Source organism: Lissotriton helveticus, chromosome 3_2 (assembly GCF_964261635.1).
Source record: "Lissotriton helveticus chromosome 3_2, aLisHel1.1, whole genome shotgun sequence".
NCBI classification, from domain to species: Eukaryota; Metazoa; Chordata; class Amphibia; order Caudata; family Salamandridae; genus Lissotriton; species Lissotriton helveticus.
In genome coordinates, this window is record NC_136062.1 from 5,898,180 (window position 1) to 5,921,891 (window position 23,712).

Below are 23,712 nucleotides of genomic sequence, written 5' to 3' on the forward strand. Positions count from 1 at the left end.
CTTGACTGTCCCTGTCTGTCTCAAGCAGAGGGATCTTTTGAAGTTCCGATGAAAAGAAATCATGTGGAGATACAAAAGCCTTCCCTTTGGCTTATTAGCTCCATGGTGCTTTACAAAAGGTGATGAGACTGATAGCTGCATAGCTGTGATCGAGAAGAGTAAGACTTATAATCTACTTAGATGATATCCTGATTATGACTAAAGGCAGGGAATTAGCTCAAGAACATACCACACTGACAGTTCATGTAATGGAGGATTTAGGTTTTGTGGTAAACAGAAAGAACTCATGTTTGGAACCCAGTCAAGAGACTGTTTTCTTGGGTTTTCAGATTTGGACCTTGGACTGTGTGTTGAGCTTACAAATGGAAAAGGTGAGGAAAATTTGCTGGGAGATCCAGAGAATGTTAGTAAGCGAATGGATAACTTTGAGGCAGTCAGCAAGAATGGGCTTCCTTTCAACCTCGATTCAGGCGTTTTTTTCCGGCTCCCTTACATAATCGGGCTCTCCAGAGACTAAAAACCCATGTATTTGCACAAGGGAGTGAGATATTCTCAGTGAGTTATGACAAATTTGGAAACGAAAGAGGAATTAAGGTGGTGGTTGGAGAATCTGGAGGCTTGGAATGGAATGGTGAATTTCAGGCCGAGTCAGGATATGGTAATAGAATCGGATGCCAGCCTGCAGGGTTGGGGAGTGAAATGTGGCTCTCTAATGACAGGAGGGAAATGGACAGGTCAGGGAAGAAAAATGCATCTCAACTACTTAGAGTTGTTGGCAGGTTCTTTTGCAGTAAAAAACATTCTTACCAAGTTCAACAAATATTGGAGTGATTTTGTTTGTATTTGCAGTGATTCAGCTACGTATATGAAAAGATTGTGTGATGACCTGTCACAATTGATACCTGAGCCGAAGTGCTTCCCTGTAAGAGATCCTTGCCACTTGTTAAATGGTATGCTGTGCTTAGCCAGTAGAAGTTAACCACATATTGAAGACCAAAAAGGTTGAATCGCTGGGCATGACCAAAGGATGTGTCTAATGTCCCCCCTATGGGCCTACCCCATCTCCAGCAGTTCAGTGTGGGACACTATGCAGCTCAGTGTGCATTATACAGCTTTTGAGAGACCAGTGACAGTCATGTAGTACTTTGTAAAAACTTAATTTCAATCTAGCATCCCCTATGTGTTAACATAAGGTTTTTCAAGGCTTCATCCATATGTTCTTTTTGCAAGGTTCTCTCCCTGCTGAGACTAGAGTAGTGAAGAAAACAACTAAGGGTCTTGACTCGGACCCAGTAAGGCTGAGTCAAATTAACAAAGAAACAAAACAAATGCCAATACTGTAGAAAAACGTTCTACTTATTTTAGTACTAAGGCCTTTATGAATAAAACATAACGGTCTGTTTTTCAAATTACGTCACTAAATGCTATCTATGCAACTATCCCCCTCCCTTCCGGTGCAAGGGAAAAGGGTGTCACACACCAGACAAGAGAAAGGAGCCTCCATTTCTTGAAGAGTTTATTGGTCCTGAGGACCCTCATCAACGGGTTTGAAATGCGTCAACCTGGTCCCATGTCAGACAGAAAATATGTACAAACAGAGTGATTCATTTCGAGATCTTGTAAAAAAGATATATAATCTAAATAATGTTGTATATTTAGAAGAATATTTTCATTCAATACACATTGAATTTGGACATTGGGATTGTTGTTTTGTCCCCCTTTGGGGTGATGTTGTGTGTGAGTGAATGAGGTCCGAGAAGTTTGAGTGAGTTGGCCAAAGTGGTTTGTGGATGTGTGGAGAATATGTATATTGTGGAAGTATTTTGTATATAAAGTTGTTGTTAGTGTTTTTTATGGAGTTTATGCACAAAAAAGGTATATTGTCTCTTGCAAATGGGTATTGACTAATTAAAGCATTTAGTGACGTAATTTGAAAAACAGACCGTTATGTTTTATTCATAAAGGCCTTAGTACTAAAATAAGTAGAAAGTTTTTCTCCAGTATTGGCATTTGTTTTGTTTCTTTGAGACTAGAGTAGTGGGCATGTGTTTAGAGAAGACTTCCATCAAGAGGTTATATAGAGCCGATATAATTCTTTGTAGCTGCTCCATTTTGGTACTCAGAGTATGAAGGGCCCAAGAGAGTATGACTGTTTTTGCTACAATGAGGCATATGGTGCCTGATGGCATCTCCAAAGCTGGCTTCCGTGTAAGTCGAACTGACATAGTTGTAGTTGGGTGAATGTTTCACGTTAGCCTTCCACAACTAGATCGCCGGATTTGTGTCTCGGTAGCATTATATTGTGTGCATTATTCTATTAACCTATCAAACGTAGGGGGGCTTCCTGCAAACTGTTTCCCTTTGCCCAACTCCACTTTTTGCAAAATTTTGTTTTGTTGGTTCTAAGACTCAGCATTTCATCACTGCTAACCAATGCTAAAGTGTTTGTGATCTTTCCTTTAAACATGGTGGTAAAATTGGCTTCTACCTGATTGGCATATTTAATTTACCTATAAGTCCCTTGTTGAGTGGCATACCATATTCTCAGGGTCTATAAATCAAATTCTACAAGTGCGCCTGAAGCACTTACTGGACTATTCACTTCAGTAGCCCCTTAAAACATGCCCCTAGCCTGCCACATCAAGTGGACTGCAGTTTTAAACTGGCAATTCGACTTGACAATATAACCGTCTTGCCAAGCCTTGAACTTCCATTTTCGTGCACATAAGTCACCCCAAGGTAGGCCCAAAAAGTCCATTGAACAAAGAAATTGTAAATAAAAGGTTGGACATGTACTTTTAAGTTTTACATGTTCTGGTAGTGCAACACTCCTAAATGTATTTTTCACTACTATGAGGCTTACCTCTCCCGTAGGATAACATTGATTTGCCTTATTATATTTAATCAGTGCTAACTTTTGATTTGGAATAGGTAGGCATTTCATGTTTGGTGTCTGAACATTTTTAAATAGAAATCCTCTTCAATGGTAAAGTCAGATTTTAAGTTACAATTTTGAAAATACCACTTTGAGAAAGTTGGCATTTTCATGCCCTATTTGGTGCCTGCAGCCTGTTACTGGGTGATTTGACTCGGTGTAGTAGGAAGTTGAACTTTGTTTATTCCTCTCAGACAGCCACACCATGGAGAGATTAGGTGGGTTAGGATGGGCCATCAACTTGCAATATGGGGTTTGGGTATGAACCGTACACAGTATGACTTCCAACTGAATCGGTTGTTCCCTGCCTTCACACAACAGACTTGTCACCCCTGCTTTATTTATGTAGCCAGTTTGTAGCCACAGGAAGCAGGAAAACGCAAAGCACTTCAAAAGGAATTCTATAAATACTTCTTGTACTTCAAAGGATGCACCAGGTATGAAAATAAGCCTGCTGTGTTCTCCACAAGACTGCCTTGCTGCAACTGGAAGGACTGTTTTCTTACCTGGAGCCTTTCTTGAACCATAAGAGGTCTACCCTGCTGCTTGAGCCCTGTTTTATCACTTGAACCCTGAACTACCGGAGTGACTTCAAAGGCTAGTTGCATGGCCTCCTGCTCAGAGCCTAGGGGACAGAAAAGGCTCAAATCATCTTCAACCCACACATGAACCAAGTACCAGAGAGCTGGAAAGGATCAATATTCAATATTCAAGCCGATTTACAAAGGTGGGGAAAGATCTTTAGCAAACAACTATCGTTTGATAGCGTTGCAGGACATCGAGGCAAAATATTTTGCTTTTCTACTCTTGGATGATTTGGTCGCATGGTCAAGTGAGAAAGAACTGATCCCCATAAATCAAACGGGGTTCAGGAAGGGGATCGGAACGACAGCAAATATCCTATCCATAACTATGATCGCGGAGAAGTGCATTAGTAGAAAACAGGATCTGAATATGTGTTTTATTGATCTTCAGGTGGCCTTCGACAGTGTGGATCGTAATCTCCTGTGGGCGAAATTGAGATCATGGGCAATTCCTGAGTGTATCCTAAGGGGTTTGCTGCTATTTTATTCTGATACTTGGTCGCAAGTAAAAATTGGTGATGGAACACGACTGTCGAGAAAAGTTCCCACAACGATCGGCCTCAAACAGGGGTGTCTTCTTGCGCCACACTTATTTAACCTTTTCATCTCAGATCCCTCTGCGAAATTGAACCACTGCAATGCCCACCCACCAAAACTTGGTGATTTACAGCTCACTCATTTGGCCTATGCAGACGACATTGTCCTCTTGAGCCTAACAAAGGTGGGGCTAACCAGATTGGTATTGGAACTGTCGGATTTCTTGTTGGCAAACAAGTTGGCATTAAACGTCTCAAAAACTAAAACCATGTTGATTACTAACCGCCGTGGATTGCATCATGATAAATGGTTAAAAGGAAAACCATTAGAGAAACTCTCGGCTTATAAATATTTGGTTTTTTTATAGATGATAAACTTTACCTAAAAGAACAGAAGAATTATCTGACCCAAAGAGAGGGTGCTCTGATATTTGGACTAAGTACCTCGGCAAACAAATTGGAAGGGCCATCACTTAAACCCCTTCTAACCGTGATGGCAATTAAAATCCTCCCAACCCTGACCTATGCAAGTGTGGCAATGCACGGAAAGGACGCCGACCTACTAAACACCTTGACAACTAAAATATACAAAAAAGTATTACGACTCCCACGCACGACATCACCAGCTCAATTGCGACTTGAATTCGGACTAACAAACGAAATACCGGGGAGACTATATTCTCATATTAAGGTGTGGTATCAGATCAAGCAGAAAGCAAGTAATAACAATCTGAATACCTACCTATGGCAAGAGTTTAAATCCCCCAAAAAATCCAAAGTAAGTAAATTCCTCATGCAAGCTTTGGAGACAACCTGTTCAAAAACCTTATGGGATAATAATCTGTCATTTGTTGTACTAAAACAGACCCTAAATAAAGTGGCCAAACTTCACTCGTTAATTTTGGACAAAGAATTTTTCTCCCATCGTTCGCACTCATGGGCTGTGATAAATGGCTATAAGACATTGACAGCTGCACAATACCTGGAAACAACTTACTCTATTTTTATTAAGAAAAAGCTGATGGCTTTGAGACTTGGCGACTTTCCGACACAAGCCAATTAACCTGCCTGGAAACTGCTTGATGATGTTTCTTGTCGACTGTGTGGTAGCCCTAAAGAGGATCTAATACACATAATTTGTCACTGTAAGATGCTATCCAAGGAACGGTCATACCTAAAGGAAAGTTATCGGTCCATGAAACTACGAACATGTAGAACAGCCATTATTGGAAGTCTGGACACTACCGCTCCAAGAATACACTGCAAGCTGGTGAAGTTCTTGCAGGCATTTGAGAAACGTATAAAAACAACTTGAACATTTAATGCTTTGAATTTTTTAACATTAAGTCTTTTTATCAATCATTTTTGCAATAAATGTATACATTTTATATCTGTTGTGTGACATTCATCAAATGGTTATGGTTTTAATTAACTAAACAATAAAATTTAAATTTCAAAAAAATTTCACACCTGGACCCAGCTTGAGTGAACCCTAACCCGTTAAGTGGTGCCTCTCCAGTCCTGAACCCTTAGTGGTGGTGCTAAAGGTGCCCAGACAGCCATATTCCAAAACTTTTTTGGCTAAAAACTGCTCTGAAAACCAAGAGGAGACTGGGACCAATCTGTTTGTCTATCTGCTGATGGTGCATCTCTAGTAGGCCTGACTTTGCGGCAGCTTCCATTATGTTCTTCTCTACAGCAGCATATCCTGTTCCGTGGTCCTTTGCCAAAGGGATATTCGGCCTCGTGGAACTCTCGTTGGCTACAGCCTCCAGCCTCATCCTGTTGGAGATTTTTGACTTTAAAAAAAGAGACTAACTCCGAACGTAGACTTCATACAGCAGTTCTCAACAATACCACTCCCTCCTCAGATGCTGCCTGCATCCATGCCTCGCTTTCTTAGAAAATGTTTCTCCAAAATTTCTGTCCAAAGGTAAACGCAGACCTTCCTAATCCATTTCTTGTATCCGACTTGCGCTCCATCTCAGTCTGCCATATGTTTCTACTTTGGCCTAGACTCTCGAGACTAGACGCCCATGGTTGGTGCTTTGATCTTTTAGGTGCCATTTCTTTTTTACCTTAGACTTAAAAAAAATCATACCTCTGTTTCTAATAATTGGATTTTTGGTGTTTGAGTTTCAAATAATTTATTAAAATTGACTCTTCTAAATTGGGGTGGTATTTTTCTCGTGCTGTGTTTCACCTTATTGCTGTTTGTGTGCTGCATAAATACTTCACACATTGCCTCTAGGTAAAGTGTGGCTACTTTTGCGCCTTGCTTCAAGAGGGTTAAGAACAGGTTAATTTGGTGACTTTTGTGGTTCACCCTGACTGGGATTGTGGCTGTTGCTTGAAAAGGGGCACCCTTCATTTAACCAATAACCCAATTTCTCACATTACCTAGTTGAGAGTCGCAAGTTCCTTGGTCGGGTACTACGACATTTGCAACTGCTGATAAGCCTTTTGATATACCTCGGTAAATGGTAATCTGATGTTCTCGAGGGATGAAGTTTAACTGAGGCAAGTCTGGGTCATGCTGCTCACCAGATATATTGCTTTATTGCGTTTTAGAGACTTCAATGCTGTGTCGTAGGTATTTTCAAACGAATCATGCCAATACCATTATTGAACCGAGGGGTCACCACCACCTGATTGTTTGGACCTGTCCCCAAAAGGACAGTTGCAGCACGTCTCAGTGTCGAAAGTCTGTTTGCTTTTTTTCTTTTAGAGTTGACATGTTATCCAGGATTATGCGAATGAGGTCTTAGCTCACTAATATAAACCTAGGTACTTCAGCTTGTGAGGGATCCAGTTGAAAGGTGGGCCATTGATGGAGTCACTTGTCATCATGCCCATCACAAGCATGGCTTAATATTTTGATGCATTCCCGATGGTAAGAGCTTTATGGGCCTCTTCTACCTCAGTGGTGAATATCCGTTCCTCTAGGGCGTGTCGTAAACCTGCAGAGAGTTGTGGTATTTGAATATCATGTAAAACTACTGCTTCTCCAGGTGATTATAAGGAGCTGTGCTTTTGTACAGAATAGCATAGAAAGATTTGCATTCTTTGATCTCTCATGCTGACTGGTTAGGAGATTGCCTCTGACATTACGTATCTAGGGATAGCTGTTTTCACCTCCCTTTGTTTGAGCTCAATGGTAAGTACCATGGTAGCCTTCTCCCCTGTTCATAGTCTCAGCATTTTAAACATGATTAGGCTTTTATATTTTTATTGACCAGAGCGGTTAGTAGGTTGTCCGAGGGATGACTTTGATAGGACTGGTAGAGTGTGTCAATCTGTTTTCTCAAGGTGTCACACTTTTCTTTGCCAGCTTTGCATTTTATTGTGGTGTCTCTTATCATCAGACCTCATATTAAAGATTTCCCGGCGCCCAGAGAAACTGCAGCGAGTTCACAGAGTGTTCATTGAGTTGTAGATATTCTCTGAATTGATCTTTGAGCATCGTTTTGTCATCCGGGAGTTTATAGTTGGAGGAATTCATCTTCCAAATTTTATCTTTAGAGAAAACTATGTTCATGTCTAACAGTAATGAGATTGGTGCATAATCTGGGAGCATTCCTGTTTTAATGGCACAGCGTAGAATTTTTTCCATTATGGTATTGTTATATAGGAAGTACTCTATTCTCATTTCAGGGGCGTAAAACAGGCCCCCGCAGCCCACGCGGTGCGGGGGGGGGCCCTAGCTCCAAGGGGCCCCATCAGCCCTGCAGTCTGGTCGGAGAGCTCCTTATTGAGCCTGGAGGGAGCCCCCTAAGTACTGTGCAGGGAGGCCCCCTCACTTTTTGCTACGCCAGTGTCTCATTTCTCTTCCATGAACACAAGAAAGAAAATTGTATTCTCTCACAGCTGGGAGGAGGCACCAAGGGTCTAACAGGAGGTGGTCTGTTTCCATGTCTCGCAGAAGACTTCCAACAGCGGAGTTTCTGAGGTTTGGCCTGTCAGATGGGTCTACTATATTATCAAGAGTTATGTTCCAATCCGCTCCAATGAAAAGACCTGTTCGCTTGAATTCTGTGACCTGATGGTGGAAATTCAGGAAGAAATCTTGCTAGTTACCATTGTGGGAATATGCTGATCCCACTATAAACGTACTGTTTTTCACTGTAGGTGTAATCAATATAGCTCTCCCATTGGGGCCTTCCCAAGTTTTATGGATCGAATGTGGCAAGGCACTTATATATTAGAATAGCTATTCCTCATTTCTTAGTTGGGTTTGTTTGGGTGGAGAGTTTTCCATTGAGCCAGGAGACGCTGCAGCACATATCACCTTCTGCCGCTTTTTTTCGGATTCTGACTGGGATAAGTGTGTTTCCGGGAGGAGCACTATGTCTGGCTTTTTAATTGCAAAAAATATTAACATATTTTTACACTTGATAAAGCTGGAGAGTCCGTGCTCTGCTGAAACTCATTTCTAAAATATTAATCGATAGGCAAATAATGTCCTTGAAGGGTTATAAGAATTGCAAGGCAAGGGAGATTTTTATGATAAAAATGGGTATAGTGCAACTGATTCGGTCTAATGACAGTAGGGGGCGGTATTTATAGTGATTGTCTGTGTGGAGGCCTTGGTTTCTAGCTGAGACACTGCTAGGCAGTGGTGATATAGAACTAGGGGGCATATTATCAAGGACCGGTGTTAAAATTATCGCCGTTTTATCGGCATGAAACTGCCGATAAAACGGCGATAATGATAATACGCCCTTGTTAATTCCCATAGAAGCCCATGTTCTGATGTTAACATGGGCTTCTATGGGAATTAACAAGGGCTTATTATCAAGCCCATTATCTCCGTTTTATCGGCAGTTTCCTGCCGATAAAATGGCGATAATTTTAACACCCGTCATTGATAATATGCCCCTAGGTTTTTAGTGCAAAGGTTTTAGCTCGTCCAATCATGAGGAACTCATTTACACTGTGGTTTCTGTGTGGATTTCTAAGAATTGTTGCAGCTCACCTGGGTCATAACACTCCTTGGTAACACCATATGCTGTTACGAGTTTGGTTTCGGAGCACATAACTGATGATATTTTCACTTAGTAGTAGTTGGACCGAGAGAAACTTTTCTGGGTGAAGTCGGTCTTGAGGGAGAAATCAACGGAAAAAGAGGGTTTATGTTTTTTGAAGAGGAAGGGATCATGTTTGTGTAAAGCTGGGAGTGTTGTGCGAGTATCTTGGTTTCTCAGTAGGCAAGCAATGATGGGACGGGAAACGTTAGGAGATTCCTGCTGCCTCTGGCAAAACATGTGAGTCCTCTGTATTGCTGAAGGTGGTTGGAAATGTAGATGCTTGCAATAAAAATATAAAAATAATTCAAACCAGCTTGCATAGGCCAGACCTCTTGTGACTGCTTGTCTGTTTTTTTTTCTCTCAAAGCTGTCTCTAATCAAGACCTTAAAAAGAGAGAATGTGGCTCAGACTAGCTAATTAAAAGCTTATATATATATATATATATATATATATACTAGCAGCCCGTCCCGACGTTGTCTGGGTATGAAATAGAATGTGTGTAATGTGTGTATTTGGAAAGGGCAATTTATTTTAAAATCTCGCTGTAGACAACATTTTGTCTGTTTTTTTTCTCTCAAAGCTGTCTCTAATCAAGACCTTAAAAAGAGAGAATGAGGCTCAGCAGCAATTGGGAACTACTCAAATACTGCGCCATAGAACAGATACCAATCCCAGAAAGGGGAGGAGATCGTCTCAAGAAACTGAGGAGAAAAGAGTCGAAACACATCATCAATTTCAGGACTCTTGAGCCGAGAGGTCTGAACCTTACAGAAGAACTGTATGTACATCTCTAACAAAAACAAGAAATCAGAATTACATACAGCAAGTCCCTAAATCTTTACAACCATAGCCCACTAGAGGGTAAGAATTAAACATGGAGTTTTAACTATTAACCGGACTCACGCAAAGAGATTCATTCCATTAAATCTCACTAGAGAGATTTAAGTAGTAAATATTCTCACCAAAGAGAAATGAGAATTATATCCGCAATTCACAAAAATGCATTCTCTAATGTTATTCAATCACAGGACACAGAATGCACACATTCAGGTGATGATAGTGTAGTGGACACTACACTAACCAGAATGCATCAGCACAAACTACAGGAAGTGACCAACACCTATGTGTTAAAAGAAGGACTTGTAATTTAGCTCAACATCCCGTGAGCAAGCTTCGTGAGAAGCGAAACGCGTTGGGTTAAGGGAGAAAATAAACCCCTGTAATTAACTATCCAGACGAGTGTGTGCGTTTTCATTTCCCTAGTGGAACAGCTTTAATATATATATAGCACAGAAACTTTAAAACCTTTTGTGGTGGTCCGTTCCTGGTGAAGGAGTTCGCTTTATTTAATCCAGGATTTGGTTTCCATATATATATATATATATATATATATATATATATATATATATATATATATATATATATATATATATATATATATATATATATATATATATATATATATTCACTGAAAAAACCATAGATATAGACCATATATAGTTAGGAATTAGCATTTACAAAACCTTGAAAATTCACTGAAAAAACCATAGGTTATAGACCATATATAGTTAGGAATTAGCATTTAAAAAACCTTATTTTACTCACACAAAACCATTGAAATTCCATATATAGTTAGTTGCACTAACTATATATCGCGCACCCCCAATCCACTGCTGATGATGTCACATATTACATCATTCATGACATGGTCAGTGACATCACTGATGACATCACTGATGACATCTCAAATGACATCACTGATGACATCACTGATGACATCTCATTTGACATTACTGATCACATCACTGATGACATCATTCATGTGATAATACGATAAACCTCTTCAGACTCTAATATAACCTTAGATACACTCAGTGTAAACAGACACTCATAGACTGTCACTCATCCATGGAGTTACTCAGACACTTAGTCAGTCATGCAAAGAATCAATCACACCTCCATTTCCTCAACTATACAGTTATACACACCTTACTTATTCAAACATATACTAAAACATATTTACTCACTTATACAATCCTGGATACAAGTTCACAATGATCCATACAGCCACTCACACATTCACTGGCTCTTATGCACAGTTATTTATATATGGTAACTCTCACATGTACTGTGTTTTACATATGTACTTACTTTGACATGTAGCACTGAGATATCCATTCACTCACCAATACACTCATGCACACAGTCAACCGCCCATACAGCTGTTTCCACATGCACTTTTGAACCCATACATCCAGTCAATCAACTGCTCACACATCTATGCAGAGAGTCATACACCTCCCAGCCACCCACACACACTCAGTCTCCCATACAAATGCTTGGGCAACCAATCAATAACCCATACAGTTAATCATATAGCTAATGATCAACACATGCAGCAGTTTACAGAACAACAGACATAATGATGCACAAATTAAGACAGTTTAGTCACTAACCCATGCACTCAGTGAGACACATTTAATCAGTCACTCATACAGTCAGCCATGCCCCTACTAAATCCTTCATCAAGACACTTATACATCCATTCATTCTTCAATATGTAAGACATATTTTAACTTTACAGAATTATACAGTCACTGGATGACGTCATCAGTGATGTCATCAGTGATGTCATTTGAGATGTCATCAGTGATGTCATCAGTGATGTCACTGACCATGTCATGAATGATGTAATATGTGACATGATCAGCAGTGGATTGCGGGTGCGCGATATATAGTTAGTGCAACTAACTATACATGGAATTTCAATGGTTTTGTGTGAGTAAAATAAGGTTTTTTAAATGCTAATTCCTAACTATATATGGTCTATAACCTATGGTTTTTTCAGTGAATTTTCAAGGTTTTGTAAATGCTAATTCCTAACTATATATGGTCTATAACCTATGGTTTTTTCAGTGAATTTTCAAGGTTTTGTAAATGCTAATTCCTAACTATATATGGTCTATAACCTATGGTTTTTTCAGTGAATTTTCAAGGTTTTGTAAATGCTAATTCCTAACTATATATGGTCCATAACCTATGGTTTTTTCTGTGAATTTCATTGGTTTTTTAACAGCTAATATCTGTAGCTGTAAAATGTATTCTTCTTTAAATCCAAAAATATATTTTATATGTTTATGAATAATTTTTTTTTTAAATATTTTTTTTTCTTCGTTCCCGCTTCGCAAATCGGGAAGCTTCCCGTTAGCTGACCTTGATGCCGCGAAATAGACCGCGAGCCGGTAAACGTTTCTTTACCGCAAGTGCCGCGTTACAAAACAACATCGTGACGCCTCCCGTCCGCATGACGTTTCACGTTGTCGCGTGATACGTCATATGACGTACTACGTTAGCGAACTGGTACGCGAAGCGAGTCGCAAAGCGCAGGTTTCTGGAAGCAAACCGGGAGGCCCTGCAAAGCGCTTAACGTAAACACAGCAAGTCATGTGACTTGGTAATAACACTTTTCATTGGTTCATTTCACTTTTGGTTTCCTAATGATGTAAGACTAGGTCATATAATCTAAAATGAACACTTTTGATTGGTTGAGAACTCTTGTTTTTCCCAAATGATGAAAATCCCTCCTTCTTTCCTCACTCCGACTTTCATCATTGTGAGAGAAAGACCCTTTGTGATCACTGAGCAATGGCTTCTTTAGTAGCTTCAGCTGGTGCTTCCCCACCACCTCCACCACATCCAAGGAAGAGTGGACCACCTGCTCAAGTTATAATTCAACAAGAAGAAGAAGAAGAGGAACAGGAGGACGAGCACGAAGAGAGGCAGTTTTTGCCTGAGCAGCCCAGGACGTCTCACCGGAAAGAAAACTTCATTTGGCAATTTTTTAAAATTCCCAAAGGTCAGAAAAAAGTAAATGCAAGATACGTAACTTGCCTTATATGTCAAGATAGACTGTCCAGAGGGACCGACAAGAAATACAGTTTCGGAAACTACACAATGCATCGCCATATGACTAGGTGGCATCCTAACAACTACAGTGCTGCACAGTTTCGGAACGACCTAGATAATCTCCCTATTATGGCCAGAAGATCTGTTGTACCGGAAGTAACGGGACCAGAGGGCAGGGAGATGGTGCCAAATATACTAATGAGATTTGGTGATGTAAAACACATCTGCGTATTTTGCGATGGATTCATTTCCTACGGAGAAAAAAGCATCACTCTGATCAACAGAGCTATTGACAATCATGCTCATGTTTGTCCGAAACGCCCAAAATAATAAATACTTCTTTTTTTTGTTTTGTTGCTCCTGTTGAGCCCTTTACAATGAATCGTTTTCATTGCCCCCTCCAAGAAAAACCCAATAAAATATAAAACTGTTCCGAAAAATTCAAAAACAGTAAAAAAATGTTCAGAAAAATAAAAAAAAAAGTTCTTTTCAGAACTACCTCCCCGTTATTAAAAAATTGGTACAATATTTGGAACTGTGCCAACCTCTATTTCTCTTAGTTCGCTTCCCAGTTCGCTCGCCGGTACGCGAACCGAAAGCGAACCAAAAACAGTAAGTATAAGGGAAGGAAACAGACACTTATGTTAAAAGAAAGACAGCTATAGGGGAGTAAACTAGAGATACTATTACCCGTAATCCACTGCTGATGATGTCACATATTACATCATTCATGACATGCTCAGTGACATCATCAGCAGAGGATTGCGGGTTTTTTGGCAACATGCCTTATCCACGGTTTAATAACGCTGCCTTTTGCTTTATATAAGTTTTCAAATTGTATGAAATATATATCAATAGGTCGTTATGAACCTTTAAGTAGTGCTTTTCTTCATGAGGTCTGGTCGCTTCCATACACATACAGATGTTTCAAAGATGATCAAGAAGTTTATCTGAATGGAGAGGAATGCACTGAGACGCCAGATCATTCACTAATGTGTAGGCACATACAGTTACACGGTTCATGCAACAAACACCGACCAAATATGGCTTGCGTGTTGCAAGGCACGCCAGTTCCTGCTATCATCCCCACGTCAAGTTGTTGGAAAATGGTAGTTATTTGATGCTCAATAATGAAGATTGTTCTGAGTTAATTAAAAGTATTCCTTTTATCGTAACAGTAAGTGAACGGGTTATTTGCTGCAGAAATGTTCTATTTCCTCCCACACATGAACATAGGGAGTTTTCAATCTGGCCACAAATACCAACCTTGGGACACGTTTCAACGGCATGGCAAGAATAAGAGCTCTTTTGTCTCAGAGAGAGGTGGCCTTGAGTTCGGCCCGTGAAACTTTCGTACTTCACATAGCGAACACCCGTACAGAGGTGCACACCCTTTTCAATTAAGATTTGCCTTTCAATTTCAGCAACATGTTTCCGACTATCTTTAACGCATCCTCCACAAAGTCCCTGGCGCACTTTTTTAAAGTTGTTACCAGTGGTCTCGTGACTTCATTTGAGAAAATCTTTGGAGTCATCCCTGCTTCCTTTCATTCCATTTTCTCCACTCTGGTTCGTGGATTGGCATTTTTACTTGCATTACCAGCGGACGCTCTTGTGCTTTTTTACATTTTTAAATATGGATGTCCCTCCTATGCAACCTCACACCCTGCAGCTGCTGACACTGTTCCGCAATCGCATGCTAGAATATTATGGCACAATGCCGTTGGCGATATTAAGCACGGCATATGGATTATCTTTTCGATTCTCCTACTTCACCTGTGTCCAGCCTGTATTTCACTGCCTGACCTGTGATTTCGATTGGGCCATTGATTTGTGTCTCTGCGGACCGGTTTCTCCTGACGTCGACTTTAATCAGCTGATGACTCCTATCATTACTCACGAGTTGGTTTGTCCTGGCGAAAGGATTATGGCTGTGGCATTGATGCATGGACTACTTGGTCCCTGGAATTTACTGGCGGCAGCACAGTCTTTCTTGGAACAGAGCTTTCTTGAAAACCCACCGAGCTGTCCTCTGATGGTGATAGAGGATCCGGTGCTGGGAGAGCACGTATGTTCTTTTCCGCTTTTAAATTGGATGGCTGAACTGTTTTCGGATGAAGACGGTGACTTCCTATTGGAGGCTGTTGCAGCTTATTTTGCATACACAGTTATGTCATAGACCTTTTTCATGTTTGATATGCTGAGTACTAGCATTTCATTGACAATTCATTGACTTATTTGTCAAGTTTTTATTATTTACCTTGCCTATTGGCTTAAGACTCGATAAAGTACTTGGCTGTTTTATTTTTCTTTAGCATTAAATTTTCCTAGTTTTTAATGCTTTACCTTGCGGACCGTCCACATATAAACTTGCAATCTGCTCTCATGAGATGGCACTTCTATTATCTTATTCAGTTCGTTTCCGGATCATGGGGAGGTGTCATCTAGGTCCTGGATATCTTTACACCGTGTTAAGTTAGCATGGGCTCATTACCGGTTTAAACGCCATTTTTCCTTTTTTGCAACTTCTGCACAAGACACTTAGTTGTTGCTTTAGCTTTCCACCTAGTAGTTCATCGTGGTTTACATGAGAATAATATGTTATTGGTCTACTATCTGCTTTACTTGTTAAACTATATCTGTACAGCGAGTGCTAAAGTTTCAAGAACAACACGATACAGAATTGTTATGAGGTCTGATCTCCACGACTTCATACTCATAACATAAGTGCAACTTCTGCCAATTCTGGGCATGAGGCGGGTTTTATATTGCTTTGCCGAACACACATACACAACAGTTGATGCGGTTCACATGAAGAGAGAGCTGGTGTATGCTGATGTGATTCCTTCAAATCTAAGACACTAAAGTATGGGCACGCCCTAAACCAACACAAAGAGACCTTCTTAGCAAATAATATAATATGTGTATTAGGGAGGGTGAGATATAAGCAGCCGCGGGCCGTGGAGGGAGTTACGATGGGGCAGGGAGGCGGGGAGGGGGAGAAGCAGGGTGGAGCCCTCTCTACCTTGCCCCTCCCCCTCCCCGCCTCCCTGCCCCACCGTAACTCCCTCCACGGCCCGCGGCTGCTTATAAGTGTTGCTAACTCTTATTCATTTACAGCATGTTAACATACTGTCACCATTCGCTTTTTATGTACTAGTAACTATGCTGGTAATTTTGCTAATGATAATATGTGTACTTGTATTCTCCACCCTGCTTCTCCCCCTCCCCGCCTCCCTGCCTCACCGTAACTCCCTCCACGGCCCGCGGCTGCTTATAAGTGTTGCTAACTCTTATTCATTTACAGCATGTTAACATACTGTCACCATTCACTTTTTATGTACTAGTAACTATGCTGGTAATTTTGCTACTGATAATATGTGTACTTTTATTATCTACGGTACTACGCCTGAGAAGACGGCATTAGTAAATAAACATTTCAAATACACATCTGTTCTTCTTAACTCCATGTTCTGGTTTCTAAGAAATCTATAACGACCGACTGTTCATGAGTTCCACGTATCCTGAGGTACTATAAGTTCATATTCTGGATTGTCTAAACATTGAGAGTTTGTTATATCCAATGTGACACTGTACCTAGCTTGCTAAGGAGTTTTTGATTACTAACGTGAGTTTTGGGACACCCTAATTCGCCGAGGTTCCAATCCTCTGTCCACAGTTCTGTGTGAGAACAGAAACCCTGCGACAGGGGCACCCCCGACCCTTGCTGGAGCTTCATCACACTTGCGATACAACTCCAGCAATGCATTCGCCGAGGTTCCAATCCTCTGCCCACAGTTCTGTGTGAGAACAGAAACCCTGCGACAGGGGCACCCCCGACCCTTGCTGGAGCTTCATCACACTTGCGATACAACTCCAGCAATGCGCCACCTTTACGGCACAGATACATCACGCATCTGTGCTGTTTTTGCCCCATGATGCGCCGCATTGTAAATGCAGCACACCATAGGTGACGGAACAGCGGCACAGAATGACTAACACATCCCTGGTGATGCGCCAGTCATCATAAATGTATCCCTATGCTTCTTATCTTGTTAGAGATGAACCGCCATATGTATCATCAAAGTTTTTTGCATTTCCTAAATAGCGAACTTTAAGGAATAAATAGCGATTCTTTACCATTCCTAGTTTGCGATGAGCTATTTGCTAATTAGCCGAATGTAGCCCAATGAAGCCCAATGTAGCCCAATGTAGCCCAAAGATGGCCGCCAGACACACAAAAAAACAAATGTAGCCCAAATATCAGCCAGATGTAGCCCAACTATAGCCCAGTGACAGAATGACCAATCAGCTTCGCAAACCTCTGTTACGCGAAGCGGAGCGCTGTTACAGATATATATCTTTTTTTGAACGTTAATTTCTCAAAATCCACTGGAGCACATATATTGAGACCTAGCAAAGGCACATCGGGCTACCAGTCCCTAATATTTTGCCAAGTTTCGTGCAAATCCATTCAGCCGTTCGATTATTATTATTATTATTATTTTTTGCCCCGCGGGGCCCTTTTAAAACCTCCACATCAAACCTAGGGGGTCAGCGAGGATCTACTATGCCCCCTTATAGTTATTTCCCCCTTTGTTTTGACCTCCTCTTGTCTCTCGATCCTACCGAGAGACAAGATGGCGGCCGCTACGGACTGTTTGGAATGTTGACAGACGCCGGAGAACCAATCAGCTTCGCTTCACAAAGCTCCGTTGCGCGAAAAGTCCGCGTCCTGGGCCGCTGCCCAGTCCGCTGTTACAGATATATATCTTTTTTTAAACGTTAATTTCTCAAAATCCACTGCAGCACATATATTGAGACCTACAAAAGGCACATCGGGCTACCAGTCCCTACAATTTTGCCAAGTTTCGTGCAAATCCATTCAGCCGTTCGGGCTAAAAGTGAGGCCAACCGCCCTATGGAAATTAACATGGGAAAAACGCGTTTTGGGACCCCCCTTTTTTCTCGGCCCCCCCTTGACGAACCCCCCCAAAATTTTCAGGGGCTGCTCAGAAACAAAATGTGCCATTTTCCTGAAAATTTCAGCCAATTCCGTCCACAAACGCCAAAGTTATTAGACATAGAATTTTCAAAAAACCCATAGAGAAAAAATCCTAACTATATATACCTACTGGCGACCGCCAGTAGGTAATATATATATATATATATATATATATATATCCAATTGCCATCTCCAAGTGGCTTACCTGCAAGTCTGAATATGCCATCTATGTGTTGGAGTGTCCGTGTGGACTTCAGTATGTGGGCAGTACTAAACTGCCCGCCCACAAACGGATACTCCAACACATACGTGCAATTTCCGGGCATGATCAAAACTATCCGGTTGCCAGGCATTTTCAGGAGAAACATCTAGGCATACCTGACAAGCTCCAATTCTTTCTGATTGATTGTGTAGAAGTTTCAAGGAGAGGAGGGGACCGTGAGGCCAAACTCCGTCTCCTTGAGACGAGGTACATTTTGGAGCTCAATACAAAAAATCCTAATGGATTAAATGACAGGGAAGACCTTTACACCTGCATTTAGGATTTATTAGTATGCCCATAAGACCTGTCCGGATTCAAAAATATTTTCATCCCAGCAATGTCACTTTTTATACCACAAGCTCCTTGACATTGTGGTGACTCTGTTGTATATATTTTTAAAATCATGAAAATAAGAATTTTTAGAAAAACTTTTTCTGATTTATTTCAGAAATTATCTGTTGTTATAGTTGCACTTTACATTGCTAATTTTGCACAATCACCTTTGCACTTGTCATGTTTCTAGCAGGCATCATGACAGGCCCACTTGGGCTCTATTCAGATCAATTTACTTTTGTTTCATAAAATTGGACTAACGCTGTTGCACTGCACTTGAGCATATTACTTGATTTTTTTCATAACATGGATATTTGGATTGTTTACAAGTAGACATTGGGTCGACACTCTTTTACATGGACATAATTATTTGTCATGTTTTGATACAATTTCTATTGATTCGTGTTGTGTAAATATGCTTGTATATTTATTAACTAAATCATTGGTTTTATTGAATGTAAAATATTTGGGGAAAATTACATGTTTCCTAAAAGCTTTCTTTCATTGATTGCACAACTACAGCGTTATTTTGTATAGTATTTTTACCATTTTTATGAATCATTCTGATGCACTGTCACTTTAAATGCCCCGCTCAATGACGAGCAGTTTGTCATGTGATCAAGCCTTTCCGAAGGCGAAACGCGTCATGGCGGCAGCGCTGGCTTTATTTTAATAAACCACCTTGGCACCAGCACTCCTTTGGGTCGACTCTTTGTCGCTACGGATTCGGCAGTTCTCTGTCTTCTAAGTGACGAGCCTCACAAATATATATATATATATATATATATATATATATATATATATATATATATATATATATATTCTCACTCAAAGGTTACCCCCTTGGAAGAAGCCACAGGTAAATGCAGATATTCCATTTATTTCAAAGAAACTGCATTGCGTGGAAAAACGGAGTGAATTCATCAAGAAAAGTTCAATTGCCAGACCGGTTTCGGGAAATCCTGTCCCTTCCTCAATGGCATGCTGTGAATAATGAAATGTTTTACACGTGCACTGATGTGTTTTAAAGAGCCTGCCCCCATGGGCGTGGCTGCGCTCACAGCCCTCTGGTTCCTGTAGTGCTCCGTGATTTGTTTACTCGAGTGAGTCATTCATCACACAGAAAGATTGCAAGTCTTTAAAAGCCCATGTGGGTTTGATGTTCGCACACGTTTAAACACCAAAGTTATTCATTCAGTCACTGTGTGGAAAATACCTCCCATGCATGATGGTATCCAAATAGCGCCATCAGGGTCTGCAACAACAGCGGGCCTCCTCCGCGGCCGGGTATGGCCGCTCCATATTCTCACTCAAAGGTTACCCCCTTGGAAGAAGCCACAGGTAAATGCAGATATTCCATTTATTTCAAAGCAACTGCATTGCGTGCAAAAACGGAGTGAATTCATCAAGAAAAGTTCAATTGCCAGACCGGTTTCGGGAAATCCTGTCCCTTCCTCAATGGCATGCTGTGAATAATGAAATGTTTTACACGTGCACTGATGTGTTTTAAAGAGCCTGCCCCCATGGGCGTGGTTGCGCTCACAGCCCTCTGGTTCCTGTAGTGCTCCGTGATTTGTTTACTCGAGTGAGTCATTCATCACACAGAAAGATTGCAAGTCTTTAAAAGCCCATGTGGGTTTGATGTATACTAGCAGCATGCCCCCAGCGTGCCCCTTGCTCCTGCGCAGCAACGTAATTGGCGCTTGTATGTACGACTCACATGGCATGAATTGCGGACACACGCCCCCAGCGTTTGTCACGCCCCAGCACACGTCAACAGCCCACGATGTGATGGCCGTACCACACGCCCCCAGCGTTAGTCACGCCCCCAGCCCACGCCCACAGCACAACGCAGACACGCCCACAAGGGACTACTTTGCTGGCACGGTTCTTTTACCTTTTACTCTAACCGGTGCTATGTAAAGAGCTCTGATACCTGATTCAGTTCGGGTCAAGTCTGCGCTTTATTAAACTCTGCAAAAAAAATGTTAAAAATATGGTGGCCGTCTGCATAGCCTATGTCCTTCTGCTGCAACTGCCCTTTCCAAAGCTGTATTGGGTGTTGTGATTGGTGCTGTGGTTACTGAGATTACCCGCCTCAAAGGTTTGGGCTCTCTCTTTATAATATTAGTATGGATATATTGAATGTTCGCCAGCAGGTACCTCTTCAGAAGAACAAGACACCAAAAATAAACTTCTTTTTGCTAGAAGTGTTTCAGGTAAACAACCTTTGTTCAGTGGTGCAGAAGCAATTGACACGCTACAATGCACAGTTCATTTAACACCAGCCTCAGTGGGCGTGGTCAAGGGGCCTTCTGGGTGTTGTAGTGCAGAAAATTCTCCCTAGTGGGTGCGTTGTCATGTTATATTAAAAAACAAATGACTGATGTGCAGAGTCTTGAAGGGGACCTGCCCCGCTTTGTAACATTCAGTAAGAACCAAAGCTGACACCAACCTGCATCGGTGTCAGATTCACATTGTCCCAGCTCAGACGCACCTGATGGCGCAGTCAAGGATCCGCTATTAAAGCAGCGAGCTTTCCCTCATGACCGGGGCCGGGCGTTATTAAATCCACACATACAGGAGCCCATTTGAGGGAGGCCACACAAATTCATTGTGCTCACTTTTCTTTATTGAATGTTTGCCAGCAGGTACCTCTTCAGGAGAACAAGACACCAAAAATACACCTCTTTTTGCCAGATGCGTTTCAGGTAAACAACCTTTCTTCCGTGGCGCAGAAGCGATTGACACGCTACAATGCACAATTCATTTAACACCTGCCTCAGTGGGCGTGGTCCAGGGGCCTTCTGGGTGTTGTAGTGCATCCAATTCTCCCTAGTGGGTGCGTTGTCATATTATATTAAAAAACAAATGACTGATGTGCAGAGTCTTGAAGGGGACCTGCCCCGCTTTGTAACATTCAGTAAGAGCCAAAGCTGACACCAACCTGCATCGGTGTCAGCTTCACATCGTCCCAGCTTAGACGCACCTGATGGTGCAAATAAAGGATCCGCTATTCAAGCAGCGGGCTTTCCCTCACGACCGGGGCCGGCCATTATTAAATCCACACATGCAGGAGCCCATTTGATAGAGGCCCCACGAATTCAATGTGCTCACTTATCTTTATTGAAGGTTCGCCAGCAGGTACCTCTTCAGGAGAACAAGACAGCAAAAATGCACCTCTTTTTGCCAGATGCGTTTCAGGTAAACAACCTTTCTTCCGTGGCGCAGCAGCGATTGACACGCTACAATGCACAGTTCATTTAACACCTGCCTCAGTGGGCATGGACCAGGGGCCTTCTGGGTGTTGTAATGCATCCAATTCTCCCTAGTGGGTCCAATGAGATTTTGAGCAGCATAAAACTTCTAAAGTGCAAGCATGCAGTCGCAATGGCATAGAAAGTACTTATTTTACTAATAAAGTATGCACAGGTGAGTTAACCATTTGCAGCTGTGAGACCCCTGCCAAAACATGTAAATAAAAGCTAAGAGAATGCATAGAGCACTAGATGAGTGGGTGTGGAGCAGAAACAATGGACAGGTCTTAAGAGGCAAGAGAGCAGCAGGGAGAGATCGAAAAGCATGGGAGAAAACAATACTTCATGCACTAGAATGGCAGGAGTTGCTGAGGCAGAAGCACACTGAAACAGCTGATAAACAGCCTGATTCAGTAAAAGACCCGTTTTGCGAGTCTATAATAGCGATTCATAAGGAATCGCTATTACAGACTCGCAAAACGGGATTCATGTAGGAATCGCAAAAAGAATTGCGATTCCTACACCTTCCTTATTTGCGATTAGCAAATTGCTAATCGCAAATAAGGAATAACTCCCCATTCATTCCTATGGGCCAAAAGGCCCATAGGAATGAATGGGGAGTATTCCTTATTTGCGATTAGCAATTAGCTAATCGCAAATAAGATAGCGATTTAAAGGGTGCCAGGGGTGTCCAAAGGACACCCTGTAGCACCCCTTAAATGCAAATTGAAACAGGTGTTGCGCACACACATGTCCAAAGGACATGTGTGTCTGCAACATGCAACTTAGAAAAATGCTTTTAAAAGCATTTTTCTAAGTTTTCGCTATTTACCACGAGGTTTGATCTCGCGGTAAATAGCGGGCCGAATTGCGAATTCGCAATTTTTAAATGGATGATGAATTGCATTTAAGGAATCTCAAATAGAGATTCCTTAAATGTAATTCCTCGCAAAATAGCGAAATCGCTATTACCGATTTTTGCATTTGGGATGATGAATCCCAAATGCAAAAATAGCGCTCGCAAAGGGCCAGATTCTCAGAATCTGGCCCTTTGCGAGCCGATTTCGGCTTGATGAATCAGGCTGAAAATGAGGGGAGCGAGCCAATCCTCTGTGAGCTAATCTTAGATGTGATTTTCAATGTCTGATGAGAATGGACGCAGAATGAAGAATACAAAAAGCCAGTAGATTGAAGAGGGCTGCCAAAAACCCACTCGAATATTACTTAAAGTATTAGATACAATAGGTCTGTCAAAAAAAGACAGGTAAAGATGTCTGTAGCAACGATTCATAAAATTAGATTTCCCAAGAAATTACCTTCCCCACACAAAGATGAAGTACAAATACACTGTTTGGTTCACTTAAGTGTCAACGAAGAAGGCAAGTAGTATTTCGTGACTCCAACAAACATGCACAGGCTGTCACCCCATTGTCATTCAATTACTTAAATAGGACAGACTTCTGAAATAATAACTTGTCAACCAACAATCAGCATTTCAAAAGTAATTTTCCATAATAATATTTTACCTGGATTTGGTTGTAGATATCCTGTTGTTTTTGACAGAAGGTCTGTCACAGCTAAATCTGTGATGTGAATTTTCTAAATTTAAGAGAAAAATTGCTGATATATAGTTATTTCATATATAATGGACACAAATCATGGCACCTTACTTGTATTCACTTATCCTCCACCAAATACAGCATATATAAAATACATCAAGTCAACAATGAAATTGAAAAATATAAAAAAGAATCAAGCTGATCTGCTTTAAACCTTCCTGCTATGAAAATTACCTTTCTCGTTACATGCCCAAAAATCTGACATCTAGGTTTCTTGACAATGTGGTAATATTGTATATCTGGCCTT

At 41.3% G+C, this 23,712-nt stretch overlaps 1 protein-coding gene across 2 annotated transcripts in view; it reads right to left on the reverse strand.

Moving 5' to 3' along the window:
• The window catches only part of SH3GL3 (SH3 domain containing GRB2 like 3, endophilin A3), a 1,443,414-nt gene that overhangs the window by 1,164,727 nt on the left and 254,975 nt on the right, over positions 1-23,712 (reverse strand). For both annotated transcript variants that reach the window (XM_078684580.1, XM_078684579.1), the window contains exon 3: positions 23,373-23,445. In XM_078684580.1, the coding sequence (XP_078540706.1) occupies positions 23,373-23,445 (73 nt within the window). The remainder of the gene's footprint in view (positions 1-23,372; positions 23,446-23,712) is intronic.